The sequence below is a fragment of the Piliocolobus tephrosceles genome, chromosome 1 (genome assembly GCF_002776525.5).
Source record: "Piliocolobus tephrosceles isolate RC106 chromosome 1, ASM277652v3, whole genome shotgun sequence".
Lineage (NCBI taxonomy): Eukaryota > Metazoa > Chordata > Mammalia > Primates > Cercopithecidae > Piliocolobus > Piliocolobus tephrosceles.
In genome coordinates, this window is record NC_045434.1 from 121,510,518 (window position 1) to 121,523,943 (window position 13,426).

General features: G+C 41.9%; 1 protein-coding gene and 1 non-coding gene across 3 annotated transcripts in view; both read right to left on the reverse strand.

The window, feature by feature from the left end:
- Window positions 1-12,241, reverse strand: part of SLC35A3 (solute carrier family 35 member A3) — a 61,847-nt gene extending 49,606 nt beyond the window's left edge. Inside the window, exon 1 of one of the 2 annotated variants that reach the window (XM_023191310.1) lies at window positions 11,540-12,241. In XM_023191310.1, coding sequence (XP_023047078.1) covers window positions 11,540-11,788 — 249 coding nt within the window. In that variant the 5' untranslated portion in view covers window positions 11,789-12,241. Of the gene's footprint in view, window positions 1-11,053; window positions 11,428-11,539 lie in introns of those variants that run through there. The other variant, XM_023191311.2, reaches the window with a different exon arrangement.
- On the reverse strand, window positions 2,621-2,727 carry LOC111525772. The gene has a single exon (XR_002726194.1). It is a non-coding gene; the product is annotated as a U6 spliceosomal RNA (small nuclear RNA).
- Window positions 12,242-13,426: the final 1,185 nt, after the last annotated feature.

Below are 13,426 nucleotides of genomic sequence, written 5' to 3' on the forward strand. Positions count from 1 at the left end.
TGCTTGGCTTTGACTCTGGACTCTGGTGGTCTTCTTCGGGGAATAAACGGTCTGGGCATAACAATACAGTACTCAAGAAGAAAAGCAACAATATCTTGTACTTGAAATCCATAATAATCTTGTGGACAATTCAAAAACATTTTTTATATAAGTGAAAGAAATGAGTAGAAAGAAAGTAATTTACACTACAGATACAATAAACTCAATTTTTATGAAAGAAACAATAGCCTCCCCTAAATTAGTTCCCTCTTAAGTGCTTAAGAAAAGCAAAATCTTGCTCAATAATATTTAACCAACTCTTTATAACTTACAGGCTCCTATCACATTCTAAGTTAAACAACTTTTCATTGTTTCTCCTTTTCTTTCTTCCTCAAGGTGTCAGGTAACTGTTTACTAAGAAAATATCACCTGTACGTAAGTTACAGTAGTATCCATTTTAACTTGTTCTTTCATAGGCTGCAAAATTTCCATTCCTAGATTCAAATAAAACTAAGAGTATTCAGATATTTCTTTATCTATACACATATAAAACCTATTTGCATTCTAATATTTAGAATAAAAATCGTTCAGCACTATTGTACTCTTTACAGAAATGCATTGATTTGGAAAACAAAACTACTTAATATCTCTAAGATCTCCCTTCAATGTGTGCTGCCATATAAAAATGGACTTACTCCTTCCCACCCTCCCATTTCCCCACAATCTCCTGCAATTCTGCTCTACCTCATTCTGTTACGGTCACTTCAAACCACTTACAACAGTTAAAGATATTCTACAAAGAACAGAGACTTCTGTAAAAGCCAGGTAGGGTCTACAGGCACTAATCATTAGTAAAGATTCAAAACTACGAAGATTGGGGATAGAAGTTAAAAAAAATACAATTATAAACAATTCTCCAGATGGAAATCAGCCATCAAATATTTAACTAATATGTATATATATAAACACTTAAATAAAGCTGGAATATATATATTCTGAGATGGAGGCTTGCTCTGTTGCCCAGGCTGGAGTGCAATGGTGTGATCTCAGCTCATTGCAACCTCTGCCTCCTGGGTTCAAGCGATTCTCCTGCCTCAGTCTCCCGACTAGCTGGGATTACAGACTTTCACCAACACCATGCCTGGCTAATTTTTGTATTTCTTTTTTTTTTCTTTTTTTTTTTTTTTTTTTGAGGCGGAGTCTCGCTCCGTCACCCGGACTGGAGTGCAGTGGCCGGATCTCAGCTCACTGCAAGCTCCGCCTCCCGGGTTTACGCCATTCTCCTGCCTCAGCCTCCCGAGTAGCTGGGACTACTGGTGCCCGCCACCTCGCCCGGCCAGTTTTTTTGTATTTTCAGTAGAGACGGGGTTTCACAGTGCCAGCCAGGATGGTCTCGATCTCCTGACCTCGTGATCCGCCCGTCTCGGCCTCCCAAAGTGCTGGGATTACAGGCTTGAGCCACCGCGCCCGGCCTAATTTTTGTATTTCTACTAGAGATGGGATTTCACCATGTTGGCCAGGGCGGTCTTCAACTCCTGACCTCAGGTGATTCACCCACCTCGGCCCCTCAAAGTGCTGGGATTACAGATGTGAGCCACTGCACTCGTTCTGGAAAAATATTTTTAAAAAGAAGAGGATGCTGGGCACCGTGACTCACGCCTATAATCCCAGCACTTTGGGAAGCCAAGGTGGGCGGATCACGAGATGGAGGAGATTGAGACCATCCTGGCTAACACGGTGAAACCACATCTCTACTAAAAATACAAAAAATTAGCTAGGCGGGGTGGTGGGCTCCTGTAGTCCCAGCTACTTGGGAGGTTGAGGCAGGAGAATGGCGTGAACCCAGGAGGCAGAGCTTGCAGTGAGCCGAGATCATGCCACTGCACTCCAGCCTGGGCGACAGAGCGAGACTCCGTCTCAAAAAAAAAAAAAAGAAATAAAAGAAAAGGAGAATACAGATACACAAGAGAAGAATGCAATATGAAGATGAAGCAGAGAGAGATTTGATGATGCTGTCCTTGAATATTAGAGTGATGCAGGCACAAGCAAAGGAATACCGGCAGCTGCCAGAAGCTGGAAGACGAAAGGAATGGATGCTCTCCCAGAGCAACCAGATGGAGTGAGGCCTTGCTGACAATTAGATTTCAACTCAGTTCTATTAATTTTGGATTTCTGGTCTCCAGAACTCTGAGAGAATAAATTGCTGTTGTTTTAAGCCATAAAATTTGTGATAGGCCGGGCGCGGTGGCTCAAGCCTGTAATCCCAGCACTTTGGGAGGCCGAGACGGGCGGATCACAAGGTCAGGAGATCAAGACCATCCTGGCTAACCCAGTGAAACCCCGTCTCTACTAAAAAAAATACAAAAAACTAGCCTAGCGAGGTGGCGGGCGCTTGTAGTCCCAGCTACTCGGGAGGCTGAGGCAGGAGAATGGCCTAAACCCGGGAGGCGGAGCTTGCAGTGAGCTGAGATCCAGCCACTGCACTCCAGCCTGGGCGACAGAGCGAGACTCCGTCTCAAAAAAAAAAAAAGAAAAAAAAAAATTGTGATACTTTGTTACAGCAACCACAAGAAATTAACATAAGGATCTAGGTCTGTATTTTTAAAATGTAATTGTTTCCAATTCTATGTCTATTTTTTCTTCCCCAGTGGAATGCTTCATGAATTTGTGTCGCATCCTTGAGCAAGGGCCATGCTAATCTTCTCCATAACCTTCAAATTTTAGTATATGTGCTGCCAAAGGGAGCACTCTATGTCTATTCATGCAGAAAGCATTAAATATGTTTTAGAGAAAGATCGGATGAAATTAAGGTGCTATATTTTTAAAAATTAATTATTAGGAAAACTGGTTTACTGAAGAGTACGTAGAACAATTCCTTACACACAGTATGTACTTGATAAATACTTTTTAAAATATATTCTGGACTTAGTAATAACAAAGATACTAAATGAATGAGAAACTACTCTAGTAATCTTCTCATAGAAAACTGACCCATTCACTTTTTGTTCACAAAACTAAATGTTTAACAGTAACATTTCCATAGAAAAAACAAGAACTTGGCCAGTGTTACAAAGCAATTCTTCTACTACCGCTTAGTTTGGAAAACATCAATTTGTTTTATTATTTTATTTCTTATTTTCTTATTTTATTTTATATTTTTTGAGACAGGGTCTCACTCTGTTCCCCAGGCTGGAGTGCAGTGGTATGATCATGGCTTACTGCTGCCTCTACCTCCTGGGCTCGAGCTATCCTCCCACCTCAGCCTCCTGAGTAGCTAGAACCACAGGCATGTGCCACCACACCTAGGTAAAAAAAAATTTTATTTGTAAATATGAGGTCTCCCTGTGTTGCCCAGGCTGAGGCCATCCTCCTGCCTCAGCTTCCCACAGTGCTGGGATTACAGGTATGAGCCACCCCGCCTGGCCTCTTTGCTGTTTTAAAAGACATAGGTAGGTGTGGGTAGGGGGAAAAAAGGACATAAAAGGCAAAACGGTACAGACTGTCACTATTTTCATTAGTATGTTTGTTTTTATAACTCGAAATATTAGTAACATATAATCAGATATAAAGCTTATAAGCTAGAGAAAAAAAATTCCCAATTTTAGGCTCTCTGTCCATACTAGACTATTCAAGTTGACTCCTTTAAACATAATTTATTGCTCAATCTCAGATATACTACATGTATCAAAACATGCCAACTGAACTGTATCAATATGCAGAAAGTAAAATATAGTTACTCATTAAGATAGAGTTGCTCCCCACACACTAACATTACAAGGTTCTAGCATTTTCCAGTGATTTTTCAAATGTTTAGGTATTATAGGGTGAGACACACCTATAATCCCAGTGCTTTAGGAGACCAAGGTGGGAGGATCCCTTGAGCCCAGGAGTTCCAGACCAGCCTGGGCAACATAGTAGGGACTCTGTCTTTACAAAAAACTTTTAAAAATTAGCCAGATGTCGTGGTGCTTGCCTATGTATACTCCCAGCTACTCGAGAAGCTGAGGCTGGAGGATTGCTTGAGCCCAGGAGCAATGAGCTGTAATCACACCACTGCACTCCCTCCTTTCCTTCTTCCCTCCCTCCCTCCTTCCTTCCTTTTGAGATGGAGTTTCACTCTTGTTGCCCAAGTTGGAGTACAATGGCGTGATTTTGGCTCACTGCAACCTCTATCTCCCAAGTTCAAGCAATTTTCCTGCTTCAGCCTCCTGAGTGGTTGAGATGCTGAGATTACAGGCGCCTGCCACCATGCCTGGCTAGTTTTTTTGTGGGGTTTTTTTTGGTATTTTTAATAGAGACAGGGTTTTGCGATGTTGGTCAGGCTGTTCTCAAACTCCTGACCTCTGGTGATCCGCCCGCCTCCACCTCCCAGAGTGCTGGGATTACAGGTGTGAGCCACCGCCTGGGCCTACTACATTCCTTCTTGTGTGACAGAGTAAGATCCTATCTTAAATAAATAAAGCATAGAAGGGTAATCGAGAACAATGTTTAGCTATTTAATTCAGCCTGAGGATAAACCTGAATGGTGAGGGCCTTAAAATAGTTTTCTTTGTAGCACGCATAAATGATTTTTAAAAATTTAATGTGAAGATAATTTAACTGAAACAACATAGAATTAGCAATTTTTATGTATTTGTGGTCTGACAAACTGTTAAACATTCTTTTTTTCCCCAACTTTTATTTTAGATTGAAGGTAAGAGGTAGGTATGCACGTTTGTTACATGGCTAAATTGTGTGTCGTGGGGGTTTGGTGTATAGATAATTTTGTCACCCAGGTAATCAGCACAATGTCCAATAGGTAATTTTTCAATCCTTAACCCCCTCCAACCCTGCACCCTTAAATAGACCTTAATGTCTACTGTGTCCCCTTCTTTGTGTCCATAGGTACTCAATGTTTAGCTCCTACTTATAACTGAGAACATGCAGTATTTGGTTTTCTGTTCCTGCATTAATTTGTTTAGAATAATGGCCTTCAGCTCCATCCATGTTGCTGCAAAGGCCATGGTCTCATTGTTTTATAGCTGCATAGTATTCCAGGGTGTATATGTCCCGTATTTTTACGTCCAGTTCACCACTGATGGGCATCTAGATTGATTCTATGTCTTTGCTATTGTGAACAGTGCTGTGATAAACTTACAGTGCATGTGCCTTTACAGTAGAACGACTTGTCTTCCTTTGTTGTCAAAGCTTTTCAAACTTTAAAAAATTCTAGCTGCTGATTATATTTAAATAATTAATGTTAGATTACCACTTTCCCTTGAGAACAAGATTCCAATATTCGAATCCAATGCTGTATAGTTTTGTTTTTTTAAACAACACCTTTTCTAAACATGAAATTGCAACCAGTTCCTGGTAAACCTACAGTCTTAGAAGTTTACACATACTATACGCTTAAGCTACAGAGAATATAAATATATATTAATTATGTTTGTTCTACATTTACTGTTCAAGTCTCATGTCACTCTGCCTAACTGAAGAGGGCAAGCTTCAGACGCTCTCAACTCTAATCTAGGCTCCATATAGCAGATGTCTTAATAAGACATAGGTCTGATCACATCTCTTCCGTTTTTGTTTTTTTTTGGGGTTTTTTTGAGACCAAGTCTGACTCTGTCACCCAGGCTGGAGTGCAGTGCTGTGATCATGGCTCACTGCAGCCTCAACCTACCGGGCTCAGGCAATCCTTCTGCCTCAGCCTCCCAAGTAGCTGGACCTACAAGCGCATGCTACCACAACCAGATAATATTTTTATTTTTTGTAGAGCTGGGGTCTTGCTTCATTGCCCATGCTGGTCTCAAACTCCTGCCCTCAAGTGATCCTCTCACCTAGGCCTCCCAAAGTGCTGGGATTACAGGCATGAGTCACTGTCCCTTGCCCTGTTTGTAAAGTTTAACTGACTTCTTACAAAATAGAGGATAGAGTCCAAACTCCTTCACATAAAAGAGCCCTCATAATCTGGTCCCAACCTACATTTCCTGCCATAAACTATTACATGTCTCAATCTTGTTCTTTCATGCATTCACTGAACAAATATTCCTCTTTTTAAACACCTCTTCTCCCTTCTGTATTTGTAGAACCTCTACATACCTTACAGGACTCAAAATACAAGTTTCAGTGAAGTTTCATATGTCTTCCAAGCAGACTGAATCCTTCCCTCTACTATACTCTCATGCCATTTTGCGTATACCTTTTATAATAGCACTCATAAATTTTATCAGACCAATTTATTGACAAATGATATACATTTCCTTCTTCTATTCACTGTATTTCCTGCTTCTCCATACCAGCACCTGTCATATATTAAGCATTTACTCTATGTTGAATCTATAAAACAATAAATAAACTCCACAATATTTGCTGGGGGAGAATGATCTCTTCATAACTCTGTGTAATAACATAAAAGACAAATGCAGGGGCTGGACATGGTGACTCAGGTCTGCAATTCCAGCACTTTGGGAGGCTGAGGTGGGCGGATCAGTTGAGCCCAGAAGTCTGAGACCAACCTGGGCAACATGGTGAAAGCTGTCTCTACAAAAAATACAAAAATTAGCCAGGTGTGGTGGCACATGCCAGTAGTTCCACCTACTCAGGAGGCTAAAGTGGGAGATCACTTGAGCCAGGGCGGTAGAAGTTGCAGTGAGCTGAGATTGTGCCTCTGTACTCCAGCCAAGGTGACAGTGAGACCCTGTCTCAAAAAAAAAAAAAAAAAAAAAGAAAGAAAAATGCAGGTCAAAACTGGTTTGCATTAAATGTTTTCTAATAACTGTATTTCATGAAAGAAGTAAAAATAGTAAAAGAATCTTGAATACCTACAGTATATCAGGCATTGTGGTAGGTGATTTACAGGCATTATCTCATTTAGATCTCATTTAATCTGTAAAAGGAGGTAGTCATTTTACAGATTAAGAAACACAGGTTCTGATACATTAAGTGTATGACTTGTCTTGCAGAACTTGTCAGAGCTCCGACATGAACCATGATTTATTTCAGTCAAAACCCATAGTCTTTGCAGTAAAGCCTATGTTTAAGCATGTCTATGGACTGATCACACCGGTAATCTCAGCACTTTCAGAGGCCATGGTGGGAGGATCGCTTGAGGCCAGGAGTTCAAGACCAGCCAAGCCAACACAATAAGACTTCATCTCTACAAAAAATTATTTAAAAAACAAAAAAGCACATCCAAGTATTAGAGGGTCAGTCACCATAGTATATAAAAGTATGCCTTTGGTCTCAGACTGAGTTCACATTCTGTCTCTACAACTTAATAAGTACAGCAAATTATTTAATCTCTCTGTCCCTCCTTTCCCTTATCTATAAAATGGTGATAAATAATAGTATGTATTTTGTAGGGTGGTTATGATTAAGGAATATAAATCAAATAAAGTGATTATTATACTACAATGCCTTATTCATTGAATACCTTTATAAAACCTACTCATGAGGCCGGGCGCGGTGGCTCAAGCCTGTAATCCCAGCACTTTGGGAGGCTGAGACGGGCAGATCACGAGGTCACAAGATCAAGACCATCCTGGCTAACACGGTGAAACCCCATCTCTACTAAAAAATACAAAAAAACTAGCCGGGCGAGGTGGCGGGCGCCTGTAGTCCCAGCTACTCGTTAGGCTGAGGCAGGAGAATGGCGTGAACCCGGGAGGCGGAGCTTGCAGTGAGCTGAGATCTGGCCACTGCACTCCAGCCTGGGCGACAGAGCAAGACTCCGTATTTAAAAAAAAAAAAAAAACCTACTCATGATAGAAAATACTATTAGAAATGCTGTTTGAAATTGGTTTTATAGCATATATGAATTTAGAAAAAAACTTCTTACATAACTTTTACAGAAAAAACTAGGCTCTGGGTAGATATAAAGTCCTATGTAGATACTTTGTGGAATGAGCTTGTTTCTTAGCATTTTATCTGACATAACCTCAAAGTTTCAGCTTCATTTTTTTTTTTTTTTTTAAGATGAAGTCTCGCTCTGTTGCCCAGACTGGAGTGCAATGGTGCGATCTCGGCTTACTGCAACCTCTGCCTCCCGGGTTCAAGCAATTCTCCTGCCTCAGCCTCCTGAGTAGCTGGGACTACAGGCGTCCACCACCATGCCCAGCTAATTTTTTGTATTTTTAGTAGAGACGGGGTTTCACCATGCTGGTCAGGCTGGTCTCAAATTCCTGACCTTGTGATCTGCCTGCCTCGGCCTCCCAAAGTGCTGGGATTACAGGCATGAGCCACCATACCCGGCCCAGTTTCAGTTTCATCTTAATTCTAATTTCTGCTATGCTTTGTGACCTAGCATACCTTTTCAATCAAACTTCTTATCTCTCTAAGTACAGCAACGTATCTTAAACTGGGTCTTTGGTTTCATTTTAGATAGTATCTCCAATATGGATGATAAACTAGAAAGAGTTCTGGTCAGGCAATCTGAATAGAGAAGCTAAGCAACATTGTACCTTCTAAAGTCATTTTTACACTGATATATATAAAACACACTCAGATTTATATAACAAGATACATTAAAGAAACAATGATTAAAAATATATAACCACTACACTCCTTCATTAATAGAGAGAATTAAGTTGAACATACTTAAGAATACATTGCTTTTGTGAGGATTAAAATCTAATGTTAAGCTACCAATTCATATTCACCTGAATCTTATTTAATAATAAATTTATACTCATGAATGACATTATTAACTGTCAGTCTGATGATGTTCAAGCTATTTCAGTTACCCAGACAGGTCTATAACTTACTCTAAATATCTGGCACTTACAGACACACACACACACACACACACACACACACACACAAATCCACGGTTGATTAACATCAAAAAGAAACTTCACTCTCTATACTTCTCAGGAAAGGAAAAGCTCAAAAGTTATACTTCATGGCTACTGAACAAGTTTAGGCTTTCAAATGAGATTCTTTCCATTGATTCTATAACTTATCCAATTACTCGTTCAACATGTTGAATTTCTACTGAGTAAAAGGCACATGTTTCAGGACACAAATTATATCAATTTCAAATATAATTGAGGCAGCCTAAGGAGTGTATGTAAGACCCAGGGCAAACTAGTTGGTCTGTCTGAACTTTAATATTCTTATCTATAAAATAGTGGTGATAATAACTATGCTACCCCAACGATTTATTACTAGGATCAAATGAGATACTAAAACATGGAACAGAAAAGCATTTTCACATATTAAATCCACAGTAAGTTTCTATAACAACTCAAGAGCTCATCTTGTCTCCAGGAGCACAATAAGAGACTATTTCATTACATGATTAATGTAACAAATATTTAAGAGTCTAACACATTATGATGTGTTCAAGTACTAAAGTGCTTTAAAAATGTAGTAAGTACAGGCTGGGTGCGGTGGTTCATGCCTGTAATTCTGGCACTTTAGGAGGTGAGGTGGGTGGATCACTTGAGGCCAGGAGTTTGAAACCAGCCTGGCCAACATAGCAAAACCCCATCTCTACTAAAAATACAAAAATTAGCCAGGCATGGTAATGCACGCCTGTACTGTAGTCCCAGCTACTTGAGAGACTGAGGCAGAAGAATCTCTTAAACCTGGGAGGCAGAGGTGGCAGTGAGGCGAGAGGGTCGTGCCACTGCACTCCAGCCTGAGTGACAGAGCAAGACTCCATCTCAAAAAAAAAAAAAAAAAAGTAGTAAGCACAAATGCTTTCCTTAGGAAGCTTACATTATAATAGTAGGGATAACAGAACTCTCAAATAACCATAGTACAATGCAAATTTAACAAGTATTATAAGATTTATAAAGCCCAGCACACATGAAGAAAAAAATGGGCTGGGAGTGGTGGTTCACGCCTGTAATCCCAACACTTTGGGAGGTAAAGGCAAGTGGTGACTCAGGTGACTGAGGTCAGGAGTTCAAAACCAGCCTGGCCAACATGGTGAAACCCCGTCTCAGCTAAAAATACAAAATAATTAGCTGGACATGGTGGTGGGCACTTGTAATCCCAGCTACTTTGGGAGGCTGAGGCAGGAGAATTGCCTGAATCCAGGAAGCGGAGGTTGCAGGGAGCCAAGATCACACCATTGCACTCCAGCCTGGGCAACAAGAGCAAAACTCCGTCTCAAAAGAAGAGAAAAAGAAAAAGAAAAAAAGAATGAACTGGATTTGGCAGATTTCAGAAAGCTGCATAAGAGGTGGCATTTAAGGAATTGAAGAATAAGTAGAATTTCTACAAAGACAGCAAGGAAGGCCTTCCTTGTTTCTTCTTTGTAGGAAGAAAGGATAAAAGCAAAGACCAAGGCACATAGGCATATAGCATGTTCAGAAACTGGACGTCTAATTAACTACTATAGTTTGGCTAAAAAATAGGATATGTGGAAAACAGTAATATTTGTTTAACAGAATAAAAGGAAAAAAGAATTAAAGGATCATATTGATTTTACTGGAGCCATAGTCAGACTCAAATTTTGAAGGAAAAATTTGAAGCCTCCCTAAATAATACAAAGTGTATTAAATGCCTCCCTAAATAATTTACATTTTATTCTGAAGCCGATCGAGAATCACTGCGTATTTCTGAGGAAGGAATAACCAAAAAAAGAAAGGCATTAAGATCTTTGGCTTTAAAAGTAATTTGGAGGCAAGTAACTGGAAGGGCGCCAGGCTGAGGACAAGTCCAGTTTGGAAGTTACTGCTCTAAGCGCAAGTAAGAAGAGGAAAGCCGAGCATATTTAGCAGAGAGATAGTGGGAATGAAAAAGGGGAGAACTAAATTTGAGATGCTGAAGAGATAGAATCAACAGTTGGGAGGAAAGTTAGCATCAGAAATTTTACATTTACAAGTCATTCCCTTGAAACACCCTGAGTTTACCAGTGAAAGTGAATAAGAACACCAAGTAAGAAACTGCACCAAATTTCACCTTTAACTACTAAAGCCGAATGTTGATTTCAAAAACAAAAAGACTTAATTTTCAAATACTGTGTTTAAGAGAACATAATAAAAGATCGTCTTTTACTATAAAGCCATGCACCCACACACCTGTTCTGATGAGAATTTCACCCCGCCTCAAACCGTCCTTGTGTTCTTACTAGCCTTACCAAGGGCAGCCTTTCCATTTCTTTAAGTTCCTGCGGCTTCTTGAGCTCCAGGTGCTGGTCGGGGGCATCCGTGCCTACCACAGGGCTCAACACCGAGTGAGAGCTCATGGGATGTTCACTGAAGGGATGTGACCCCAGCCGGGCCCACCCGTCACTAGCTCCGCACGCCCCAGGCGCTGAGGCACACACTGCCTTCTTCATTCGCTTGACACACCCCTCTCCTCGGGCCTTTTTTCCTCCTCCACCCAGCACATTCCGCACGTCGTCCGTCGGAGTTACAACGTGTCACCTCATCTGCTCCCAACCCTACTTAGCTAGCACTGTATTTCAGGTCTTCGATACCGTCCCCTTCACCCCTACAGACTTCACATCAGCCCCCTCGCATGCCTCCTCTTCCTCCTCCTCCTCCTCCAGGAGCTGCCCCGGCCACCCCGCAGCCGCTGGCCTCCTGGCTCCTGCACCTCCCCAGGAGCGCTGAGGACTCACCTCCCGCGCAGCTCGACCCGCTGAGCCCACCACCGGGAGCCGCGGTTCAGCTCCGCCGGGCGCCCCAGGCTGCCGAGTCCGCTGGGTCCAACGCGACCGCTGACCCGCAGCGCCGCCGTCTCCCGTCGCCGTAGCCACCGCCAGCTCGGTGCAGCCCAGGCGTTTCCGGGTTCCCGCGGTCCCGTCCCCCAAATGCTCCGGCTTCCGCCTCGGCTCTGGCAAATGCCGTTCCCGGCTCGGCTCTGGCATCCCCAGCTCGGCACTTGGCAGCTCCGTCCCTAAGGCGACACACCTGGGCTGCCCTGCTGGCAGCCCCTGGTTCCTGCTTCACCGTCGCGTGGAGGCCTGGGGCACTGCTTTCTGCTACACCTCTCTTGGGAGCGCGAGACAGATGGAGTGACACTCGTCGAGGGCCTCTGCGGGACTGTCTGTCTGCAGAGGGTGCGAAGGTGTCCACTGCGAAAAGGGCAAAGTCCTTTGGGGCAAAGAACCCTGAGAGGAACGGGGAGATGGATTTTGAAAGCAAACGAACCGGCTCCTAAAAGTGACTGTCACTGACCGGAAAACAAACCAGATTAGCTATGGCAAAGGCTGCCAATCAACCAGTGGTCTGCAAGAAGGCTTGTTCTTCCACTTCTCCCACCCTGACTGAGATCTTGAGACTGAGGGAAACCCAGAGCCATACCACCAATGGGCCTGGTGTCATCAATCAGGAGAGGAAAAAGAAAGCTGGGCCCAGAGGATTGCAGAGTTATAAGGGACCTACCCCTTCCTGGCTGCATAGATTACAGCATTACCTCTTAAAAGTCTTCCATAGCTGTGTTGGAAACCCTCTAACCACTGCAGCCCATTCAGGTGATGAACAGGCTGAAATCAGTACTTCAGGTTCAGCTGGGTTATCAAATAAGCGAACAGGATTATCTCTTTTTGTTAACTCAGTGCTGCTATAAATTCAGCCTATGTCTCTTTATATTGCAGATGATTAAAACCATGTCCAAGAGAGACATACTTAGAAAAAAAGTGAGATTGAAGAAAAATAAATAACTGTGTTAGAGTAGAATAACTGGCTTTAAAATTTTCTGCAATACAATCTTGAGAAAATTCCTGGACAGTAAAATACATATTAGATCTTAATATATGTCCAGTTTTTTTGAAACCAAAATGTGCCTGTTAGATGATGATAACAGCATGCCTCGTTTTATTGTGATTTGCTTTGTTGCTCTTCACAGACATTGCTTTTCTTTGATTTTGTTTGTTTGTTTTTACAAATTGAAGGTTTGTGGTAACCTTGCCTCAAGCACGTCTATTGGTGCTATTTTTCCAATAGCATGTGCTCACTTTGTGTCTCTGTGTCACATAATATTCAATAATTTTTGCAATATTTAAATTTGTTCATCATTGTATCTGGTATAGTGCTCTGTGATCAATGATCTTTGATGTTACTATGGTAATTGTTTTGGGGTGCTGTTATGGTTTGGCTGTGTCCCCACCCAAATCTCAAATTTAATTGTATCTCCCAGAATTCCCACGTGTTGAGGGAGAGACCTAGGGGGAGATAATTGAATCATGAGGGCCAGTCTTTCCTGTGCTATTCTCATGATAGTGAGTAAGTCTCATGAAATCCGATGGGTTTATCAGGGGTTTCCACTATTGCTTCTTCATTTTTCTCTTGCCGCAGCCATGTAAGAAGTACCTTTCACGTCCCGCCATGATTCTGAGGCCTCCCCAGCCATGTGGAACTGTAGGTCCAATTAAACCTCTTTTTCTTCCCAGTCTCGGGTATGTCTTTATCAGCACCATGAAAATGGACTAATACAGGTGCCATGTACTGCACTCATATAGGAAGGCAAACTTAATTGATAAATGTTATGTGTATTCTGACTACTC